This window comes from Cryptosporidium hominis (assembly GCF_000006425.1).
Source record: "Cryptosporidium hominis TU502 chromosome 7 CHRO017005, whole genome shotgun sequence".
NCBI classification, from domain to species: domain Eukaryota; phylum Apicomplexa; class Conoidasida; order Eucoccidiorida; family Cryptosporidiidae; genus Cryptosporidium; species Cryptosporidium hominis.
Window position 1 is genome coordinate 23,035 of NW_667455.1, and position 22,642 is coordinate 45,676.

The following is a 22,642-nucleotide window of genomic DNA, read 5'->3' on the forward strand; positions in this document are numbered from 1 at the left end:
AAAATCTCCAAAAACCTTAACATTCAACATCCAAGTGTTTGTCTTTGAGGATGAAACCACTCGGTGGAGGAGCATTACAGGAAGATTTGAGATCACTCAAAATAGCCTCAAGTTGTTTGCATTGACCTTTAATCGGAAAGGGATTTCCCTCTATTAATGTATATATTTGAGGTAATTTGAATCTCAGAATATAATCGATAATTTTCATGAATTGATTCTTGAATTGAGAAAAGAAGAAATGAGGAACGATTTGTGTTACAGCTAATACGACAAATACAAATAATCTATGAGGGGATTTTTTATTTAGTAACTTTACAAGCCATAACCATATTTTACCAAAGTTTCCTCTCAGAATATTGATTGATAAGTAAAATCGAACTATTGAATTCAATCTTTTTCCAAAATCTTCTTCAGTTTCATTTTCCTTTTTATTCAAATCTTCAAGATTACTTGAATATAATACCCGACACTCTGTAAGCATTAGACCTTCAAGAAATGCTTCAAATTCATCATTTTCATCCAGAATATAAACGCAGGAATATGCATAGCTCCAAACTGAGTCAGGGAAAGCAGAGATCTGAGTCCAGCATTGATCTATAAATAGGGATGCTGCCATATATAATCCATAGCTATACATTGGGGATTGAGTGTCAGAGGAAGTAATAGAAGTTGAAGAGGATCTTAGACCAGAAAGTAACTCCTTGATTCTCTTAGAAGAAGATAAAATCTGTTGATGTGTGGATGATATTTGGTTAATCGAAAGTTGAATAGTCTTCTTTACATTCATCCTCGTAGACTTTATTGAGCTTTCTGTACTTGAAATAATTTCCTTATATTCACTGGAGTTCTGATAATTACTAATCTTTTCAATGTATGCTTTTCCTTGTGTTTCAAAATTCGCTTCATTTTTGGGGTAATCTTGACTTAGATTAAATTCTTTTCTTTTTGCTTCATCTTGAGCTTTTTGTCTTTCTTCTTCTTGCTCCTTTTCTTTCTTTAATCTTAACTCCTCCTGTTCCTTTTTGAGCCTTAATTCTTCCTGCTCCTTTTCCTTCTTCAGTCTTAGTTCTTCCTGTTCCTTCTTTAGTCTTAATTCTTCTTGTTCTCTCTTTTCTCGTTCTTTTCTTTCTTTAATCTTTCTTTCCTCCTCTTCTTTCCTCCTCTTATCCTCATTTTCCTTATTAATTCTTTGAATTTCTTCTTCAATTTCTTGAATATGCCTATTAATTATTGGTGAGACAATATCCTCATCTTGTTCTGCTTTCTCAGAATTCCAGTTATGTTCTTTAATTGGAGTTATTTTTTCCTTCAAAACTTTATCATTTCTTACATATTTTGATTCCCAGCTAAAAACCAAATAGTTCAAATCTTGACTTAATTTTTCCCCATCCATATTAAAAAAATTCTTTGTTACCTTACTCTTAATATATACTCTTAAACTTATAAAGTGAATTAATTTTCTTCTTTATTATAATATTAATAGAGTTCCAACTATTCAAAACACTTTAATAATTTCAAAGAAGAGCTACAACCTCAACAGTTTCAAGAATCCACACACATTATCTCAATTATTGCAAATAGGTATCTTTTCAGTTTTTGAAATTATGGTGAATATTACTCCTAAAAATAAATATTATTTCTTAGTTCCCGCCTAAAGTTGATTACACGTAAGTGCATATAAATGAGAAAAACAACTTAGCAAGAAATAGAAAGGGTAATTTTAATAGTAAATGTGAGAGAAAGCAGGGGATAAGTTATAATGAGAGTAAACATAGAAATGGTTTGTTCTAAATGGAAAGGTTTAAGAAGAAAGATATTGATTTGGCATTAACAGAAAATCCCAATTTTTATGGAGAAAAGTGAAGCCAAGAGAGTATTGGCATTTATTTTATTGTTTTTGTCTAATTTTCGCAATAAATGTTAGTTTTGTGCTATATTATAAGATTAATTAATAATTATTGCTTACAAAAATATCTGACTCTTATTTGCATGCTTGCATGCACTAATTACCGGCATAAAATAAATTACGTGGCAAAGAAAATGAAGAAAATGATAAAAATTGCATGCAAAAATAAAAAATTTCTTGACTGGTAAATATAATGTAAATTTCTGTATTCTTTTAAGAGTCTTCTCATGACTCTTCCGAACCGAAGCCCTACCTCTTAAAGTTATTCCTAAAATAAACTACAAGGAATCAAATCAATACAAAGACAAATTAATGAATGATTAGCAATCCGGAGTAAATAAGTGGCTTCTCTAGAACGAAGAATATAAAGATATTATTCAGATTGACAAAGGCAAAGAAAACTCTAATATTAAAACAATATTAATATTCTAAAATAAATGTCTAATAGTAATTCGAATTCCAGTTCTACCGCTCACTGTTTACTTTTGGAAAGTAGTTGGTCTGGATGCAGTAAATGTTGAGCGTAAAGCCTTTGGAGCCATTGGTAACTTTCTGATAGCTGGGAACTTGAGCTTAGAGTTGAAGAACTGAGTAGTCTTTGGTCTCTTTGCAAGCTTAGCATCAATTTGAGAAACACGGATAATCTGAATGCTGCTACGTTGAGCACGGTGTGATCCTGCAAGTTCCTCATACATTTGGCTAACAGCTCCAGTCTTGCTAATGTCTCTGTACTCCTTATACATATATACAACATTTGTACGACTTCTGTATTGAAGCAAGATTGCAAAGTTCTTTACATATGTTGGTCTCTTCTCGAAAATACGAGTAACTGAAAGGATCTCACCATTAGCCTTCTTGACCTTATTCAATCTTGACATGAAGTAGAAGAATCTGCTCTTTGCTACAACTTCATTTGGAGCAAAAATGCAAACTCTGAAAACTTTTGGGTGTGGATTAAGCTCCGTTGGCTTTCCACGTCCAATAACCATATATTGGTTAACTTTCATTTGTAATGATGGATCTGGCATCGACTTCATCTTTTTTTTTTTCTATTCAAACAATATAAATCTAAATAATTGGTTTTAAAATGTTTCTTCAAACCAAAGAACTTCTCTTTATTTACCTGAGTATTCTAGTAGTTCTGGTCTTGTAATTTCTAGAACTTAATTTTTTTTTGTATATTCAATATGTATCTTATATACAAAAAATTTAGACTTAATCTTGCCAATTATTCCCTTAAATAATACTTTAACACGTCTCAAAAATTTCCTTGTAATTCAATATTTTTAATAATATATTATTAACTTTATAACTTGTTGTTCATAAATAATTCTATTATATTTAATGGTTATTTCTTAACTATTATTTATTATTAAGGACCTTTGTCTCTCAGTCAATTACCGCTCAAAGACATTTGGCGCCATGCCTCGAATGTTTATATTTATAATATATAAAAAGGCAACTCTTCAAATAATTAAAAGGATGAAATTACAAGTTTCAATTTCTTTCATTCTTTCATTTTATTCAATTTTTCACTTGATTATTCCTCATTATTTACTTCTTTTGTGATATTATCTTTTGTTTTGTGCACTTTATTCATTTCTGAAATAACACTTAATGGTAGAAGTGAGATATACAGAAGTACCATACACATGAGAAACATTATTTGTACTCTTATATTTAGTTGATTAATATTTAGAAATAAATGCAAATTATGTTTGATATTGCAACGAAATGAAAGTAAGGGTGGCTTTGACGCGTAATTTGCGCTAATTACTAGAATCGAGAATTACAATGGAGTGAACTTCAGTTAATGGTAAATACATCCGGCTCTACCTCCTATACCTTAGCTAATTAGATTTTTCGTTTAATTCATTTAATACAATACAAAACTAAGCACTTTACGACCTATACACACAAAATTATTGTATCATTGCAAAAGTTTTTTGTCAATCTAGAGGATTAAATAACGTTCCAGAAAATCCTTTCCTCTCTCTTTCTCTCAAATATATATATGACTTAATCTAAACATTTCTTTAATAATTAATCTTGTTTATTTCTTTCGAAATTTCAAAAATTATTTAAAATACATGTTTCAAAATTCAATTCAGTTTTGGCGCCAAACATTTAATATTTAAATTAGCATTAATATTTAAATAGGGATAATAAATAATAATAAGTTAATATATAGATAAATTAATTAATAATATATAATGTATATTAATTAAATACATTACATAGAAATTATTAATTTAAGCCTCGGAGCAATATAATTAGATACCCCACTAAGCCGTAATTATATGGGGAGAAAAAAAATAAGAAAAGTTAAATTTTCTATTATGTAGGAAGATGAGAAAGGAACTAGAAATGCTATTGAATGAGTGGAAGAAGATAGTCCTTTTGATACTATTTTTAAGTCAGGTCTTTACGGCTGTACATGGATACAAACATGGAGACATTGTGAGTATAGTTATGAATAGAATATGGAAATATGATGAAAATATTGTGACATCAGAATTTTCATTCTATAGCAAAGTCCCACTTTGTCATGATAACCGTAAGATTGGGGAAATGTCCTTTAATGAAATTGTGAGAGGAGACCAAATGAAAATTATAAAGGCAGTTTTTGGACAAACTGAAAGTAATAAGTCGTTTTGCAGTATTAATTTAACAAGTGATCAGCTCTATAGCATTAGGTATCACATAAGAAATAACTACGTTTTCGAAATTTACGTAGAAGATAAAGCAATAGCAAAGACTCTTGGCTATGTTAATGAAAATAACGAGGCAATTCTAATTACTGGCTATGATTTTTTTATAGGGTACCGAAATAATGAAATTGTATCGTTAGATGTAAAGACTAAAAGAGAACATACTATAAATATCGACAAGGCTTTAGAGTTAAATAAACCAGGAAAGTTGCATCTAATTAACATGAGCTATTGTGTGAACTGGGTTGACAAGAGTAATGAACCAGCAGAGAAGGTTGGAAAAAGTATGGTAAAGATTCCAATGATTAGATGGCTTGGAGTTTTTAATAGCTCATTTCTTACAATTCTTATTATTATGATGCTTCTGTTAATATTTATGCAGGTTCTTAGATCAGAATTTTCAAGGTATTTTCCAATGGGAGAGGATGATCTAAATCTTGCATTTGATGATGATCCTATAGAAATGAAAGGATGGAAACTGTTGCACGGTGACATATTCAGATCTCCAAAGTACAGAATGATCTTGTCATCATTTGTTGGTAATGGAATTCAAATTCTATTTGTTGGCCTTATTATTTGTATAACTGACAATATCTCAATGTTCAGAAACCTTTCTTTTGATCTTGAAACTCTCAAGTTCCTACTTGCTTTGTTCACAATTTCTTCCTATATCTCTGGATTCGTCTCTTCGTATATATACACTTCCATGGGGGGAAAGAAGTTCAAGTATAATATCTTCCTTACATGTTTTATATACATCTTACCGGTATACTTAATGGTAATTTCTGTCAAGTCACTAACTTTAGGTTCAGGACCAAACTTTTTTAACATTTACTCCTCCATTAAGGTATTTGCAATCTATTCAATGATCTCTTTACCTCTTTGTTTTATTGGAGGACTTTTTGGTCAAAGGAGATCCAAAAATTACTTTAAGTTTCCTTGTAAGACTAACCGTCTTCCTAGACAGATTCCAAGACAAAAGTGGTACAATTCTCAAAAGTTCCAGCTTATGGTTTTAGGTATTTTACCTTTTTCTGCAGTATATGTGGAGTTACATTATCTATTTATATCATTCTGGAATTACACTCCATTTTACTTCTATAATAACCAGCATCATAACAATTTCTTATTATTAACAATCAGTACACTTCTACTTATTCTTGTAGGTTCGACTTCCTCGATCATTCTCATTTATATCCAGCTTAACCTCGAAAACTATAAATGGTGGTGGTTTTCATTCCTTAATGGATTATCTCCATGTGTCTACTTTTTCCTCTTTTCATTGTATTACTTCCTTTCATACTCTAATCACATTTATGGATTCATCCAGTTCAGGCTTTTCTTAATGTCAAATCTGATTATTGCATATACTCTAACTTTGGCTTTATCATGTATTACTTTCATGACATCTTACATATTTATCCACTACATTTATAAACATATAAAGTCAGATTAATATTGGGATATTGAACAACACCAGATTTACTGTCAAGTTCCATTCTATTCAGTCCCATTCCCACATTAAAGATCACTTTGATTGAAAAAATGAAAGGGTGGGATATACTCCGTTATAACTCTCCTTGCTCAATATACAGGAAGAAGACTTATAATTAGAACTAACTTAACTAACTTTAAAACTATTCTACACTTAATATATAGCCTTATACTAATTAATACGTAGACTAAGTATTAAACCCTTATATTTCTCCTTGGTCTGTGTATTCTATTGTCCCTGGAGGGTCATAGTTGAATTTTGGCTCAATTTCCATAAGTTTTTTGAGAATTTCACATGCTCTTTCATCTTCGGGAGACATTTTCTCCATATTTTTGCGGGGGCTTTGTATTTGGTTCTTCTCATGAACTTGGTTTTTCTCTTCCAAGGTATCTAGATTTCCAGGTTGAGTAACTCCATTATAGGGCTCTTCAATTTGATCATTTTGGCTCATCTTAAAAGCTTTATTTTCATTATTTTCATCAAAGGCGTTATTTTCTTCTTTGAATTCCAAGTTAAGGGGGATCCTCCGATCAGTATTGGAGTTGGAAGCTTTCTCGATCTCATTCTTTAAATCTTCTGCTTTTAAGGGTTCTAGAAGCTTTTCATGAGTAATAACTGTATTATCCTCTCCATTTTCGTGTTTTTGTGGCTTTAAGTGCAATTCCAATGGCGAAGCCTTTTCTTCACTACTTTGGTCAGAACGGACGGCAGCATTTCCCGCCTGTCCATGTGGAAGTGCATGCAATTGCATGCTAAAGCCATCCTCGGATTTTGGTAGAATGGCGGGACAGTGTTCTGAAGGTGATTCAGGCATACAATTAGAATCACATGGTTTTTTTCCGGAAACATTTTCAGGGGGGCTTTGTTGCGACGCGGAGAGGAGGGGGTTTTGATGCAAGGAGTTTATTTCAATATCTGGATTCTGAGTCCGGTTCTCAACTTGTTTATGTGAGAATTCAGTATAGCTTGGCGAGATTGTTTGAATTTGACACTCCTCATGAGCTTCTTTGTGAGGCAATTCTGCTGTTGTAGAAGCCTCTGTAGTTATTTGTATCTGCGTTTGATTTCTGGATTGTGGAGAGCTGGTAGAAAGTGCAGTATTATTTTCATCATTTTGCTCTTCATCAGAATTGCTAGAACGTTTGAGGTCTGAAATAATGATAAATGACTCAGATGTATTGTTTACACTAGAGTTAGAAAGATTTTCCGTAAATTCGTGATCATTTTCTGGTATTGTAGCCTCCCTTAGGCGTTGAGCTGGATTTATTGAAAAATCTGGGATGTTCTGGCAACCTGAATTGATCAAAGCCTGTTCAATAATGCCTTGTTTTTCATCAAATGAAGATTCTTCTGACTGCTTAATTCTATAAAGATCAAAAGAGTAATCTTTAACAAGCAAGTCTTCTCTAGGAATTTCATCTATCTGAGGTTCTAGTTGTTGCTGATCATTGCCTTTGTTATAGCAACTATCTTTATCCTTATCTTCGTCCCCGTGTAAGAAATCTTTCGATATAACTTCATGTTCTTCTTTTAAATCAAACTGGATCGTTTCTTTTCCATTATTATTTTGGATGATCACCTCTATATATGTAATGTTCCCATGGTGAGGCTTTGAAAATGACACCTCTTTTTCTCTGAGAGGAATATCGTATAATGGACCTGCAGCAATATCACATCCTAGTAGCCCCTTGCCTCCCCAGCCTGAATTAGGAGTTATAAATATCTCCCTAGTAACTTCAGTCTCGGTGTTATATACAACAAGAGATAAAGGGACTTTATCATTTCTCTTAACAAATACTAAGAAGTCGTCAGTTGAATAGAATGGTCTCATTAATGTGCTGCTTGCGACTATGTAATCTTCATTTGATATCAGTCCAGCAGCCTGAGCAGGAGATGAATCTTGAATATTCACAACTCGAATCCCTTTTGTAGATATTTCTTCCCAATGAACTCCAATACCGAGCCCAGATATTCGCTCATCGTAACTTAAGAATTGGTAAACTCTAAGAGAATTCAAAGGAGCATCAAATTCAACCATATTAGACTCAATCCCATCAACAAATGCATTCTTTCCTAGACCATCTTTTTCAGATTCGACTGAGAATCTCCTATTAGATGTATTACCCTCATTATTTTCATTGTGTTTATGTGGATTAAGTATTATAGTTCTTATTCTGGTTGACAAAGAATTATAGATATTTATTTTTACTTGATGCCTTCCAATCCCTTTCAATCTTTTCAAAAAAAAGTCATGAGAAGCATCTGAAACCTGAGTTAGAGGAACTCCATCAATCCCTACAATATAATCAAAGCTTCTTTCCAATTCTAAAAGTCTTCCAAGACTATTTTCTCCATAATTGCATACGCGAAACCCTCCAAGTTGTTTGGTTTGCGCACCTCCCATTTATTATGTGAGACTACTGAAAGCTCTCGAATCTGAGAAATACTATAAGTAAATTTAACAATAATGATAATATTGAGAATGAGAAAGGTTCTAAAGATATTTTTTTTTCAAGTGGGGAAAATAGGCGTCAACAAAATCAGTTCCTAAAGGAATATTTCAAAGCCAATACTCTAGGAACAATTTACTTGTCGCAACCTTAATCAGTCTAATCTCTATATTCCTCACCTTTATAACACACTAAATCACCTCTTTTCTTACAAATCATTATTCCTCAATATAATTATTAGTGAGCACTAAATGGCGGCACAATTCTAGCGCCACGAACAAGTTAGATTTTTAATTTCTCAAAATCAATTTTGGGAGCGACTAATTTTGTAATAGAAGCTCTTTTACCTGTGAGAGCATTTCCAAGAGGGACTACAACCTCTGCATCCTCAATGAAGTCATGTTTATCAGGGACTAGATTATTTTTCGATATATCAGTGTCCAAGAGATTGGAGTTTGGATCATCGGAGTTGGAAATACCAGAATTAACAATAGTTTTGGCGGGATTTTTGTCGAGAGTATTTTTATTGGCTTGTTTTCTTCTCTCTTTAATAATTTTGGTGACTTTTTTATGGACTTCGATCTCGCGAATACAAACCATCATAGCATCCATGAACTGTGTAGGGAGGTTTTCTATAATTGTAGTTTGCCCCGATTTGTTTCTCCTTGTAAATATAATTTTAGATCTACCATAGTCCCAATACCCATCCCTAAGGTCTTTTGCAAATATTATTCCTTTCTTTTCTGATTTTTCACCTCTACTAACTTTAAGGTCACTCTTTGTGTAGTAGGATAGAAATGCAATGGGATCAGTTCCATCCATGATGAAAAATCTTACTTTATTTGGAGAAATATGTGAATCCCAATTTCCTACTAGTTTTACAGCAACACAACCTCTTTTTCCTATATCCCAAGCTGTGTGGTAGCCCATTATAATATCTTCTGGTATATACTCTCCTTTAGGAATCCATGCCGTGCTTCTAATTTCATTCATCTCTTCTGGACTTAATGCGGCAATTTCTTCTCCTCTTTGAATTTGCTCAATTTCGTCATGCAAAAAATCGGGATTGTCATCTTCATTTGCTTTATGTCTCATTCTCCTATTTCTTATTCTCTGTCTAAATCTAACATCACCTAAATTAGAATTATCCGTACTACCTTTATTTTGGAATATTTTAAGTTTATCTTGAATAATACTATCAAACTTATTTGAATTTGAGGTTAGAATTGCATTAGGATCTAACTTCATATCATCATCTTCGTCAACAGAAAAGTCATCATCGTCTCCGTAAAAGTCATTCCAATCATAATCTCCACTATAATATCCTTGTACATTTGCTAAAATTTTATTAACAGAGGCAGATTCTGCAGTATGGGCTGAATTACTATTATCCAAAGTATTCTGCATCTTTAAAATATATTAAAATCTCCAAAATCTATAGAGACTTTAATTCTCTTTAAATTCCACTCCTATATCTTATTTTCTTCAGTTATTTCATTTAGATTCATTATTTTTAATTAGATTACTTGTAATAGAAATTCCAAAATATGTGTGCCAGCCCGCCAAAACCAAACCATTATAAATACAACATAAATAGTAAAAACTGAATTATGACAGATTGGGAGTCACTTTTACTAGAGAGAGTCAAAAAAAGGGATCAGCCAAGTATCTCTGACCTTCTAGAGCTTTACGGATCGTGTAAGTAATTTTTTCTATTATTTTTTAAGCCTTTTAATAACTTACTTCCTTCTTGATTTGGCGTAAATTACACTTTTTATTCTCAATTTTTTCTCCTCAAATAGATACTGATCTAAGGAAAAGGTTCATCTCAGCTCAAACCTGCAACTCATCAACTCCTCAAAATAGGAAAACAACTCACACTAAAAATTCCAATACAAGCACTGAACAAGTCCGTTTCCTACAAGCAAAACTTTCACAACTACAGCAAGAGCTCAGCAATTCATATAAGAATAAACTCAACTTTGATGATTCTATTGGCAAACTCCACGAGAAAATTGATAAGTTAGAAAGTGAAATTTCAGAAAAAGACAAAACAATTAGCAAACTTGAGAGAACAATTTCCCACTTGCAGTCTAATAAACTGTAGATTAGTTATATATTAATTACAAACACACATAAACGCATGAACAAGATATCACTCTTTCCTTTATTTCAGTCTTAAAACAATTATTACAATACTTTTTGACTTTTGCCCCTCAACCGCTCTCTACCCAAGAAAGTACCCGCCTAAACAATAATTATTACTACTTCAAATATATATATATTAGTGGTAACTAATAAATTTAAGAGGGGTTGGATAACAAATTAATGGCCCACATAATTAATAATACTAGACTGATAAGTATTAAAGAAGAGAGGTACCATATTATTGTTGACACACGTCTAATAGCGGTTATTTTTTAATATAAGATATTTTGCTATATACTAATTCAAAGCACTGTTTAAGGATATAATCAAAGATACTATTTAGAGCTATAGACTGAATAATCATAAATTGTTCTAATTATGTATATTAATAAATATAGATTTTATTTAAGTTATATTAATTAAGCATTTTAACCCCTCTTGAATTTTCCCCCAAAGAAAAATTACCCAACATTAATATTTCGAACATTTCAGTTTTCTTAAAGTTGGAAAGAATGAAGTATTTGAAAGCTATCATCTTCTCAGTTTTTCTGAGTTTATTTTTAGCCTTCCCAGTTAGATCTAGTGATGAAAAGAAGTACGACGGACCAGTTATTGGTATCGATTTAGGTACTACTTATTCATGTGTTGGTATCTACAAGAATGGTAGAGTAGAGATTATTCCAAATGAACAAGGTAATCGTATTACACCATCATATGTATCATTCACTGATGATGAGAGATTGATTGGTGAATCAGCCAAGAATCAAGCTACTATCAATCCAGTTCAGACTTTGTTCGACGTAAAGAGACTTATTGGTCGTCGTTTTAAGGATGATTCTGTCCAAAAGGATAAGACTTTGTTACCATATGAGATTATTAACAAAGATAGCAAGCCTTACATACAAGTTTCTGTTAAGGGTGAGAAGAAGCAATTAGCCCCAGAAGAGGTTTCCGCTATGGTCTTGCTCAAGATGAAAGAAATTGCTGAGGCTTATCTCGGTAAGGAAGTAAAGCATGCAGTAATTACTGTCCCAGCTTACTTTAATGATGCTCAGCGTCAGGCTACCAAGGATGCTGGTGCTATTGCTGGTTTGAATGTAATCCGTATTATTAATGAGCCAACAGCAGCAGCAATTGCTTTTTGGTTTGGATAAGAAAGCTGAGAAGAGCATTTTAGTATACGATTTGGGTGGTGGTACTTTTGATGTTTCTCTCTTGACCATTGATAACGGCGTTTTCGAGGTCGTTGCTACAAGTGGTGATACCCATTTGGGAGGTGAGGATTTCGATCAGAGAGTTATGGACCACTTTATCAAGATCATCAAGTCAAAGACAGGAAAGGATGTAAAGTCTGACAAGAGAGCCCTTCAGAAGCTTAGAAGAGAGGTCGAGAAGTCGAAGAGAGCCCTTTCTTCAGCTCCACAAGTTAAGGTCGAGATTGAAGGTTTGATGGAGGATGTAGATCTGAGCGAAACCTTGACCAGAGCTAAGTTCGACGAGTTGAATGCTGACTTGTTCAGAAAGACTATCGAGCCAGTTAAGAAGGTTTTGGAGGATGCTGGAATCAAAAAGTCTGAAGTAGATGAGATCGTTTTGGTAGGTGGTTCTACTCGTATCCCTAAGATTCAAGCCTTGATCAAGGAGTTCTTTGATGGAAAGGAGCCAAACAGAGGAATTAACCCAGATGAAGCCGTCGCTTATGGTGCTGCCGTACAAGCTGGTATCTTAGCAGGTGAAGGAGGTAGTGATTTATTATTATTGGATGTTACTCCTTTAACTTTAGGTATTGAGACTGTTGGTGGAGTTATGACAAAGCTCATTGGTAGAAACACTGTTGTTCCAACCAAGAAGAGCCAAGTTTTCAGTACTTACCAAGATAATCAGCCAGCTGTACTTATCCAGGTTTATGAGGGTGAGCGTCCAATGACTAAGGATAACAACCTCCTCGGAAAATTCGAGCTTTCTGGAATCCCACCAGCTCCAAGAGGTGTTCCCCAAATTGAGGTTACTTTTGAAATTGATACTGATGGTATTTTACAAGTTAGTGCAAAGGATAAGGGTACTGGTAAATCCGAGAAGATTACTATCACAAATGATAAGGGTAGACTCTCACAGGAAGACATAGAGCGTATGATTAAGGAGGCTGAGCAATTTGCCGAAGAAGACAAGCTTGTTCGTGAAAAGGTCGATGCCAAGAACGCACTCGATAGTTATGTCCACTCAATGAGAATGAGCATTGAAGATAAGGACAAACTCGCCCAGAAACTCGAGGAGGAAGACAAGGAGAAGATCAAGGAAGCACTCAAGGATGCAGAGGACTTCCTCAGCAGCAATCCAGATGCTGATGCCCAAGAGATCAAGGATAAGCTCAAGGAAGTTGAGGGTATTTGCAACCCTATTATTGCTGCTGTCTACGGTCAAGCTGGAGGCGCTGCTGGTCATGCAGGCGGCGACGACTACTCTGGCCATGATGAACTCTAAAACTAAGGTTGTAAAAGGAACTCCTGTTGACCTTCATTTTTGAATTAACTAGAACTAGTCATATTAAGTAATAAACTTTTTTATTCAAGAACATTTTCTTAGCTTGCAAATTTTCTCTCAGGGTCTTGTCCACATGAATTCTCGTGCATGCATTTCATGCAAACTGACTTATGTGGCTTGCATGGCTTTCTCAACGGTATATAACACTTTTGGGCGCCACACACTATATGGAATATGAGCGCGTTAGTCAAAATTAATGTTTTTTGTGGTGGGTGAAAATAGACTAGAGAATTACGTAATACTGAACAAAATTAATATAGCATTATAAAAATGTGTGTGAGACGCAGTGTTTGGTCTAAATTATTGCAGTCTTGATTGTGAAGGAAAAGAATACAAAACTGAGGGGGGTGGGGAAAGGTAAATTTTACACATACAACTAACTCCAATAAATACATATATACATGTGTATGTACATATATATGTATACATATATATGTACATATAATATTCAGAGAGAGGAAAACGGTGAGTTTGGAGTAAAATAGACAAGATAGTAAAGGTATTTGTTTTCAATTCTGTCTAAAGTTACCGTCCTTTGCTCTGGGTTTAAGAATTAATTGTTGGGCTATAAGCGAATTACCTCATTGATGAAAGTTTAAGAGGAAAGAAGAAGCAATCGAACATATTTTTATCCCAGAAAAAAATTAGATTAGTGATTATTTGTCAGAGTTATAATCATACAGCTTTTGAGAAAAGAATCAGGTAAATAATGCAACATAAGTAAAATTTGAAGTGACTAATTAAAAACTTTTGGATTAAAAATTATACCAATTTTATTGCTTTTCAAGTAATACCAGCAAATATATTTAAATAAAATATCATTTTCGTTTATTAAGGGCGATCTCTATAGTTTTTTAAATACAGATATTGGGGGAAATACTCATTCGGAGATTCCCGTTAACAGTTAAAATATTTCAACATATACTAACTATTACAGGCTTTAAATCATATTCACTTGTCAAAGCCGCAAGAATATAGAGAAATGGCATCAATATTATCAAGTTTCTCCTCTCAATATAATGAGCTATGGAAAGCAATCATAAGACCTCCAAGAGACAGATATAGTATTCGTGATTTAGGCCCAATGCGTTTTGCTATTGGAAAGTCAATATTTAAGAGATCAGACTTCACTCTAAGAAATCGTCGCTTCCAAGCTCTTCATTGCAGTCATTTTGAGCCTATTGATAATGAAAGACAATCTGAGTCTCTTCCTTGCGTAATTTATCTTCACGGAAATTGCAGTTCAAGGAGAGAGGCTCTTCCATATATTCCATTACTTCTTCCAATCGGAATTACTGTTATGGCTGTCGATTTGAGCGGTTCTGGTCTCTCTGATGGAGATTATATAAGCTTAGGATACCACGAAAAAGATGATCTTTCAGTCTTGGTTGAATACTTAAGAAATTCAAAACGATGTAGCTCTGTTGGGGTTTGGGGGAGGTCAATGGGAGCTGCTACTGCATTAATGTACTCAGGAGTTGATAAAGGTGATGGTTTCTTAAAAGGGATTGTTATCGACTCAAGCTTTTGCAGTCTTCGTCAGTTGTGCCATGAGTTGGTTCATCATTATATCCCATTATTACCCAATTTTCTTGTTGATTCTGCACTTTCATTTATCAAATCTACAATTAATGACAAAGCAAAAGTTAATATTGACGATATTGCTCCAATTAAGTCTGTTGGTCAATGCAAGGTCCCTGCTTTGTTTATTTCTGGAACTAATGATACATTGGTTAATCCAAATCATTCAAAAACTTTGCATGATAACTATGCTGGAGAGAAGATGCTTATGATCATCCCCGGTAATCACAATTCTGAGAGACCCAAGTTTGTTAAGGCATCGATCGTTATTTTCTTTTATACAGTATTTGATTGTTTCATTATTCCAAAATCTGCAGATGCTCTGAGTTCTTTTTTAAACACGGACTTGGACCTTCTATTCAACTATGATGGACTGTATTGCGATGAAAATGGTAGAATTCCAAAGCCAATCACTCAATCTTTTTATGCTATTCAGCAATACATAAGGCACAAAACTACTAACAATGTCTCTGCTCCTATGAATACTGGATTACAAAAGAAGAATCTTGGATTTAGTAAGGAACATTCGAGAAGAGAAGACATGATTAGATCGAGTTCGAATGAATCTTTCAATGACCAAAGTCAAGGCAAAGGAATCCAAATGCGTCCTCCAGACGTTGACAAATACATTGATCGTATGATTCCTTTAAGTAGTGAAAATATTAAGCAATCTTCATCTACAATATATTCTACTGGTGCTTCATGCTCTAGAAGTACTACTTTTGAGACTATTAGTCAGGGGTTTGAGAGGGGCGACACAATGAATACTGTAAGTTCTTTTGAGGAATTTAAAGATACTTTTAGCCCTGTGACACAGCCAAATAGGTCATCAGGTACAGAAAGCGGTATTGAAGAGAGAGTAGTTGGGGCTGAATTTGGGTCAGACCATTTAGAAGGAATAGTTCATTATCAAATCTCCCCTTCTCTACCTGGAATGAAGCATGCTAACAATAATAATAGTGACAATCAACAACAGTATTTTAACCAGAATCAAAATATTCATCAGCATTCTCCTTCGTACCACCCGTATGGTCTTAACCAGAAGGGGGTTACTTATACTAATGGTGCCATAAGTAATGGAGCTAATAGTTTATTGCTATCTACTGGAGGACTTGCTCCTTCAACTATAGGTATGAGCTCAGTTCAGCATCAGGCGCCAACAGGAGTGGGAGTCAAAAAACCAAGTATTGCTTCAAGTTTACCAAAAAGGGTAGCTAATTATAACTACCCTGGGAATTAATTTAACTTAATTAGAGTTTTTCTTAACTTTTTTTGATGTTCTTGCGATTAGACTTCAAATGAGTTTTTGAAAATTATTCAAAGCTATTGAAATTGGGGTCTAATTGGCAACTTTCTAAAGCGTTAATTATATGGATAGTTGTTTCAATACTATTAATAACGAGATGAGCGGTGTTAGTGATTTGTGTTTTTTTTATTTTTAGATTTGTGATTTTAATGATTTTATTGGGTTCAGTATGATTAGGAGATGCTGCTGTAGAGGGGAGGAGGGGGGTTTGTGAAAGTGGATTTTTTGTTTGTGACGGAAAAAATTACGGGAGAGGAAAAAATAGAGGAAGAAAAGAAATAGAGGTTAGGCTTATAGTGACTAAAATGTAAATAGGAATTAGGGTTTATAACAGTAAATGGGGGAAGATCAAGAGTGGAGTGATTCAAGTTATGTTTTAAGAAGAAAGTATCGATTATATTGGATTGCAATATTAAGAAATGCTCCAGAAGGACTTGAAGGATTATATGATAGATTTTCAAGATGGAGTGTTTTGTTAGGATTTTCATTACCAAATTTAGTAGAAGAGTCAGAGGAGTTGTGTATACAAAGAGGGGAAAAGAAAGTTTACAAAATTAGTTTTCCATCTAGAAGCTCTACAAGAAGCTTTATAAGGCTATCAAAGCGTAATATATGGAGGGAAATATCAAGAGACAGTTATAGTGAATTATATGTATATTGTGATCCTGCATATAAATTAAGGCCATTTTGTGATTTTCAAACAATGAATTTATCAACATGTTATTGGATAATAAGGGGAATTTCTAAAGATATTGAAAACGAAGAGATGATATGGGATTTAGTAGGACGAAGGAACCAATTTGGTGAATTCTTGAGGAGAGTAGTGTACATTAGAGATGAAGAAGGAAACAATGGTTTTTGTTTCTTGCAGTTTTCCTCACCTCTAACATCATATAGAGCTTTAAAGTGGGAACTTAAACATTTTAAAGGATTTGAACTTGCTCACGGTAAAAAAATGTATTTAACTCCAGAATTTGTTGGTACAAGCCATGTAAAGGCATTACTACTATTATGTAGAGGATTAGATAAGTTTGAGATAAAAACATTAAAGACAGTAGAAATGAGTTTAAATGATTTAAGAAACTCTGATAGATTAAATGGCGAAAATGCGATTTCTCATGAAAAAGTTTTGCAAGGATATTTAAACTTTTGGAAGAGATCAAATGGTTTACCAGTTCCAGTAGATAGAAACTCAGAATTTCAATATAATTGCGATGAGAGGAATGAATACATGTATAGGGAAGCTCTTTATAATAGTGGGATAGATTTATTCCCAAAAAAACCTATTAGACTTTATTACTGCAAATCTTTGGATTTTCTTTGGGACTGGAATAGTCGTATTTTTATGGATTGCCAAAGTAAATCACTTTTTGAGTTTGATCCTGAACTTCAAAGTCTCAAGTTTATTTACAACTCAGGTGAATTGTCTCGATTATCGAATGTTGGGGTCGGCTCAACTTACGGCGAAATTATATGTGATAGAAATAATCGAGAAGATTTTCAAATAAAAGCACAAATCTCACAGGAAAAGCTCAAAAAAGAAAGAGAAATAAGAGTGGCCTCTTTTCTTGAAACTGCAAGGTCTCAGCTAAATTGCAACATGAATACTAACAACATATATAAGAACTCAGTGGAAGAAGGGTACGACTCAAAAAGACAGGAGATAACGCAGTTTTTCGATATTTCAAGTAACGTAACTTACGAAAAGAGTGAAACCTATACAAGTCAAAGACCCGAGCCACGAACTCCGACTTGCCAAAACTCAAGTCCTGGGGTTCAAAGCTCATGCGTAGCCAACGCATGCGCGGTTCCCGCCAAATGCGAGTCTGAAAGTATGGACGCGCGGAATGTGTGCATGTGGTCAGTTTCTGATGGTGGAGTTACGGAGGGAACAATAGGGGAGGAGATTGGTCAGGTAAAGAGTGGAAGTAAAAGTGGGGACGCAAAGGAGGAGGAGTTGATATGTTTTGTGTGTTGCAGGGCTTTTGGATCGATTTGGGAAAAAGTGAATCATGAACAAAATTCATTGTTGCATAAGTATAATCTGGAGATATGGAAGGTCGGGAGCGAGCGATAGTATGAATTATAAATAAATAATTAGTAAAATTATATATGTATATGTATGAATATATATATATATATATACATCAATTTAGGTCCTTAAAGGAACTTGAATGTAACCTGTTCGAGTATTTTCTCTTGAACAATATTGTCAATGTTGCTGGAGGTGTTGTCAATAGAAGTAACTGAGGGTAGTTTTCCAATAGTTTTGACAAGATAACTTTGAATTTCTCTAATATTGTCAATGTTGTTATGATATTTTGAGTTTAGGATTCCCTTGCTTCTTTGTTGAAATCTTTGTATGTGTTCTCCAATATCTTGAATATATATTAGAAAAGTGCTTAGATTTGCATTTTCAAGATTTGCAAGAGATTGGATTCTTTCAAACAATGAGGGGGTAATATGAACTCCTTCTAAAATGATACTTTTTTCTTTATTAACAAAATTCTTAATAATTTCATAAATATAATCTTCTATAATTGACGATTGTATTAGGTATCCAAGCACAATAGACGATTCTGAATATTGATCCTTATATTTTTGTGTTTGTTGAGTAGTGGTATATTTATGTACTTCATAAGTTGAACAATTAAGAGCTTTGTTGTGTTTATATTTTTCTGTAGATCTCAATACGTGTCTAATAGTATCGGTAGAAATAACGCATTTGACTCTTAAAAATGATGCTAAGTAAGAGCTTATAGTGCTTTTTCCACTGCCTGAAGTACCTGCTATTAATATAATATTAGGTTTTCCAGAAAAGTCTGAGAATAAATGAATTAGGCATTTTTCGATTAGATTATTAACTTTTTCAATTATTTCATTTTTTTGGACTTTGTTTTTCGAACAAGCAAGATATTTTTCAAATTTGCATTGAGATAATGGAAAAGAAATCAAATATGGCAAATTTTTAAAGTAGCAGAATATGCGATTAAGCTGAGAAAAATTATTATTATTTAGTATTAGATTCTCTAAATAATCCATACAAATCGATAAATCTTTGCCTGTTATTCCAGATAATATGTATAGTTTACAAACCCAGCTTCTAGTTAAAATAACATTGTTTTTTAGAATATTATTATTATAAGAATTTTTGCAATATTTATTAGGATCTAGAAAACAGCTTTCTATATCCTTCAGAGTTAGGTTGTTTTTGGGATTGTGATTATCAAAAAACTTAAACTCATTTGAATGACTTTCGGTACTGTCCTCTTCAAATATACCCACAATTTCCCAGTCAACTTGATGGTATTTTGCCATGAAACTACGTAAAGTACCTTACTAAAAGATTTAGTTATATTTAATTGTTTGAATTAGAGCGGTTCCTCCTTTTATTTATTTATTTTTTTAATATTGTTTATATATTACAATTAATTCAGAATCCCATTAAATGAGAGTATTGCGACTATTAGGGTGGGAAAATAGGATAATAGCTGATTATTAATCATACATTTCATGACAAAATAGAATAGCTTCTCGTAATTATTCGATAATATGTTGTATTTTAGCAAATTCAGAAATATTTATTATTTTTTTCAGCTCAATTTGGATTATAGAAAAAAAAGACAACCCGCCAAAATTTGGAAAATTAATATTGCATGCAAAATGTAAATAGCCAGAATAACAGAAATATTGGAAGTTATCATATTTTTAACACCCAAATTGTTTTTTAAATAAATTTTAGTAGGTATCACAGAATTAAAAATTAAAATCTGGCTCAAAATCTGAACAATTTTGAGTGTTAATAGTTATATTATTTCATTAAATATATATATATATATATATATTTTTGACTTAATTTATATCAAAAAAAGCCAAGCAATATTGCTTGCATGCAATCTCCACGTAATATGACAAATTGCATGGTATAATAGTCCACATAGTGCATGTTTCTCGCAACCCCACATATGTAGAAATTGACTTAGAAAAAAAGTACCGAATCATTTTTTTTTCTCACTTGATTTTAATAGTAATATAATAAATTTCAAAAGTTTCAAATCTATTTCAACAGGAAATAGCAATCAAAACAAGAGAAGTTTGTTTTGTTACTAGTTTAATAATAGGGAAGATTAAAATTAACAATTGCCGGAATTTTGTGGTCAAAATGAAGTTCTGTCAAAACGTATTATATATAATTTCAATAATCATTTTGGTGGTTAGAGGAGCACCCACATTGAATGTAAGAAATCCAGGAGAGCATGGTCATTCAGATTCAATTATTACAACATCAACTACTAAGGCTACACATACATTGAAATCAAACAATCAATCAGCTTCAGAAGAATTATTATCAATGAAATCACTACAAAATGAGCCTAATTGTGAAAACGCAGTATTCCCTTCAGAAGTTTTTGCATCTCAACCAAGAGATGACAAAGTTTATATAAAACCATCTACGATCCCAGAATCAGGATTCACAAGAGCAGGATTAACAAAGTTTACTTCTGCTTTTGGAATTCATATACTTGGTGATTATAGAGTACCAGACGATAAATTATCATATTTAACAGAATTATTAGCAAGTGTCTTAGATAATGATCAAGATGGATTGGTAGATGCAACCCAAAATACTATTTTAGATACAATACGTTCATCTAACGCAATGATGGTTATTTTATCTGGAAATGAAGAATCTGTTGATAAATTATTGGATCCACATGAAGGATTACCACCAGAGTACTCTTGCATGATGTTTTTACTTGTAGAGCAAGCCAAAAATATTATACGTGGGGGACCACATCAAAAGAATTGCCCACAAGATTTGGATAGAGTTAATGATAGAGGATTAGGATTTGTTGTAGATTTTATTTCTCAAGCAGCATATCCTGTCACATTTTCATTAAATGAAGAAAGTTCTATGAGAATGGAGAATTTGTACAATTCTGCATTAAGAAAGGGATGGTTTTTACCACAGAATATTCCTGTTGCAAATAATGAACTTTGCGATGAAGATTGTAAAAGATTATCTTTCCAATCCTGGCTTGCAACTTCAATATTAGACCAAGATAAATGTTCATGCATTAAAGCAAACGTATTCAAATTGTGTACATCTGAGGAAATCCGAAATATTTCACCAGATGATTTTGCTTACTTCGCTAGTGCATTAAAACGTCCAACAGCATATTCTTCTCCAGCTATTATTGCTTAATGAATATTAGATTTACTCCACGCCTGAAGATATAATAATTCTGTTACTAATATCATCATCAAAAAGGATGAGAAGAATCTAAGATTTCCATTTTTTTTTCTAAAAATGTATGTGTTGCTGTATTTAAATGTGTTAAATACACCATTTTCATTTTTTTTTCTAAATAAAATAAAATAAAATTTATTATTTGGTGGCATGGTATTTCAATATTTTATTTATCGCTTTCACTAAAATTCAAAATCTAGGATAATAAAGGGATTTGATGGTGGAATTACGTGTAATAATTATTTCAATGAGTACTACATTTTTTCTTTCACAACTTAAAGTAAGTTGGAGTAATTTGGCACATCCAAAGTCTTAAATAAAGCTATGAAATACACCATCAAAATTACATATTTAATTTTTACTTTAATGATAAAAAAAAAATAATAAATAATAGTGTGAAATTTCTCTCAAAACTAAAAGACTACCAATAATAATCCAAATTTTAGTCATTAGTTTAAAAAAAAACTTTCACCATTTCGTTAATTTGATTTTATTGGGCTTGATTTTCATGCTTAATTTCTATTTAAATCATTATCATATTCGTTAATCATCTCTTGTTGTTTTATATTTAAATATATTCTAATTCAAAGTTTAATATAGATGGAACAGATTAATTGATTCTTCATTAAATTCTGCATGCATTCTTACATGCAAAATATAATTGAATTAATAAGTCAAGTTTTGGCGCTAACACCATTTTTTATTTTTTTTTTCTTTAATAAAAAAAAAAAATAAAACTATTTATTTAATAGTCTCATATACTCAAAAGAAATATCTGACATATTTCTAATGGGAACAAAAAGGTCAGAATTCAAAAAAGAGGTTTTCTTTTGAAATTTCTTTTCTTCTAAAAGTCTGACATTTTCTGGAATATTGAATTGAGTTGATTGAACAATTACATGGTTTAATGAATCAAAATATAATCTACAAGTTTTTTTTAGCTCATCTGATAATAATAAAGTTGAAATATGTGTATAACCAAAAGTTGTTGGTGAAAGTTTTTTTCCCCAATATCTATTGTAGAATCTCTTTAATAAACTTAATAATATGCCATTTGGATATAAAATTAAAATTTCATTAAGTTCGTTTTTTAGGTCGATTAGTTTATTATGTAATGATTTTTTTTCTATTCTATTAATTAATGCTGAGCAGTTTGAATCATCATTAGGAGTTTCATTACTTTCAATTTGATCAACATCCATTGATAGTGCAGCAGCAGCAATCTTTACACATGTGCATCTCGGCTTTAAAAA

At 32.6% G+C, this 22,642-nt stretch overlaps 11 protein-coding genes across 11 annotated transcripts; 5 read left to right on the plus strand and 6 right to left on the minus strand.

Annotated features, from left to right (window-relative positions):
* Positions 1 to 16: 16 nt before the first annotated feature.
* Chro.70044 (hypothetical protein) lies at positions 17 to 1,393 on the minus strand. The annotated part of the gene is made up of 1 exon (XM_663269.1): positions 17 to 1,393. One exon carries the CDS (start codon positions 1,391 to 1,393, stop codon positions 17 to 19), a length of 1,377 nt encoding a protein of 458 aa, XP_668361.1.
* A 992-nt stretch (positions 1,394 to 2,385) lies between these two features.
* Positions 2,386 to 2,943, minus strand: Chro.70045 (60S ribosomal protein L18a). Its single annotated transcript, XM_663270.1, has 1 exon — positions 2,386 to 2,943. The coding sequence occupies one exon, from the start codon at positions 2,941 to 2,943 to the stop codon at positions 2,386 to 2,388; it is 558 nt and encodes a 185-aa protein (XP_668362.1).
* A 1,312-nt stretch (positions 2,944 to 4,255) lies between these two features.
* Positions 4,256 to 6,073, plus strand: Chro.70046 (Phg1B). The annotated part of the gene is made up of 1 exon (XM_663271.1): positions 4,256 to 6,073. One exon carries the CDS (start codon positions 4,256 to 4,258, stop codon positions 6,071 to 6,073), a length of 1,818 nt encoding a protein of 605 aa, XP_668363.1.
* A 241-nt stretch (positions 6,074 to 6,314) lies between these two features.
* On the minus strand, positions 6,315 to 8,516 carry Chro.70047 (Golgi reassembly stacking protein 2, possibly N-myristoylated (53.7 kD) (4I879)). Its single annotated transcript, XM_663272.1, has 1 exon — positions 6,315 to 8,516. One exon carries the CDS (start codon positions 8,514 to 8,516, stop codon positions 6,315 to 6,317), a length of 2,202 nt encoding a protein of 733 aa, XP_668364.1.
* A 328-nt stretch (positions 8,517 to 8,844) lies between these two features.
* Chro.70048 (hypothetical protein) lies at positions 8,845 to 9,969 on the minus strand. Its single annotated transcript, XM_663273.1, has 1 exon — positions 8,845 to 9,969. The coding sequence occupies one exon, from the start codon at positions 9,967 to 9,969 to the stop codon at positions 8,845 to 8,847; it is 1,125 nt and encodes a 374-aa protein (XP_668365.1).
* Positions 9,970 to 11,823: 1,854 nt separating this feature from the next.
* On the plus strand, positions 11,824 to 13,191 carry Chro.70049 (heat shock protein 70 precursor). Its single annotated transcript, XM_663274.1, has 1 exon — positions 11,824 to 13,191. The coding sequence occupies one exon, from the start codon at positions 11,824 to 11,826 to the stop codon at positions 13,189 to 13,191; it is 1,368 nt and encodes a 455-aa protein (XP_668366.1).
* A 1,042-nt stretch (positions 13,192 to 14,233) lies between these two features.
* Positions 14,234 to 16,072, plus strand: Chro.70050 (random slug cDNA-11 (Fragment)). Its single annotated transcript, XM_663275.1, has 1 exon — positions 14,234 to 16,072. The coding sequence occupies one exon, from the start codon at positions 14,234 to 14,236 to the stop codon at positions 16,070 to 16,072; it is 1,839 nt and encodes a 612-aa protein (XP_668367.1).
* Positions 16,073 to 16,475: 403 nt separating this feature from the next.
* Positions 16,476 to 18,215, plus strand: Chro.70051 (hypothetical protein). The annotated part of the gene is made up of 1 exon (XM_663276.1): positions 16,476 to 18,215. The coding sequence occupies one exon, from the start codon at positions 16,476 to 16,478 to the stop codon at positions 18,213 to 18,215; it is 1,740 nt and encodes a 579-aa protein (XP_668368.1).
* Positions 18,216 to 18,298: 83 nt separating this feature from the next.
* Chro.70052 (hypothetical protein) lies at positions 18,299 to 19,456 on the minus strand. The annotated part of the gene is made up of 1 exon (XM_663277.1): positions 18,299 to 19,456. One exon carries the CDS (start codon positions 19,454 to 19,456, stop codon positions 18,299 to 18,301), a length of 1,158 nt encoding a protein of 385 aa, XP_668369.1.
* Positions 19,457 to 20,300: 844 nt separating this feature from the next.
* Chro.70053 (hypothetical protein) lies at positions 20,301 to 21,344 on the plus strand. The annotated part of the gene is made up of 1 exon (XM_663278.1): positions 20,301 to 21,344. One exon carries the CDS (start codon positions 20,301 to 20,303, stop codon positions 21,342 to 21,344), a length of 1,044 nt encoding a protein of 347 aa, XP_668370.1.
* Positions 21,345 to 22,126: 782 nt separating this feature from the next.
* Positions 22,127 to 22,591, minus strand: Chro.70054 (hypothetical protein). Its single annotated transcript, XM_663279.1, has 1 exon — positions 22,127 to 22,591. The coding sequence occupies one exon, from the start codon at positions 22,589 to 22,591 to the stop codon at positions 22,127 to 22,129; it is 465 nt and encodes a 154-aa protein (XP_668371.1).
* Between the last annotated feature and the right edge of the window lie 51 nt (positions 22,592 to 22,642).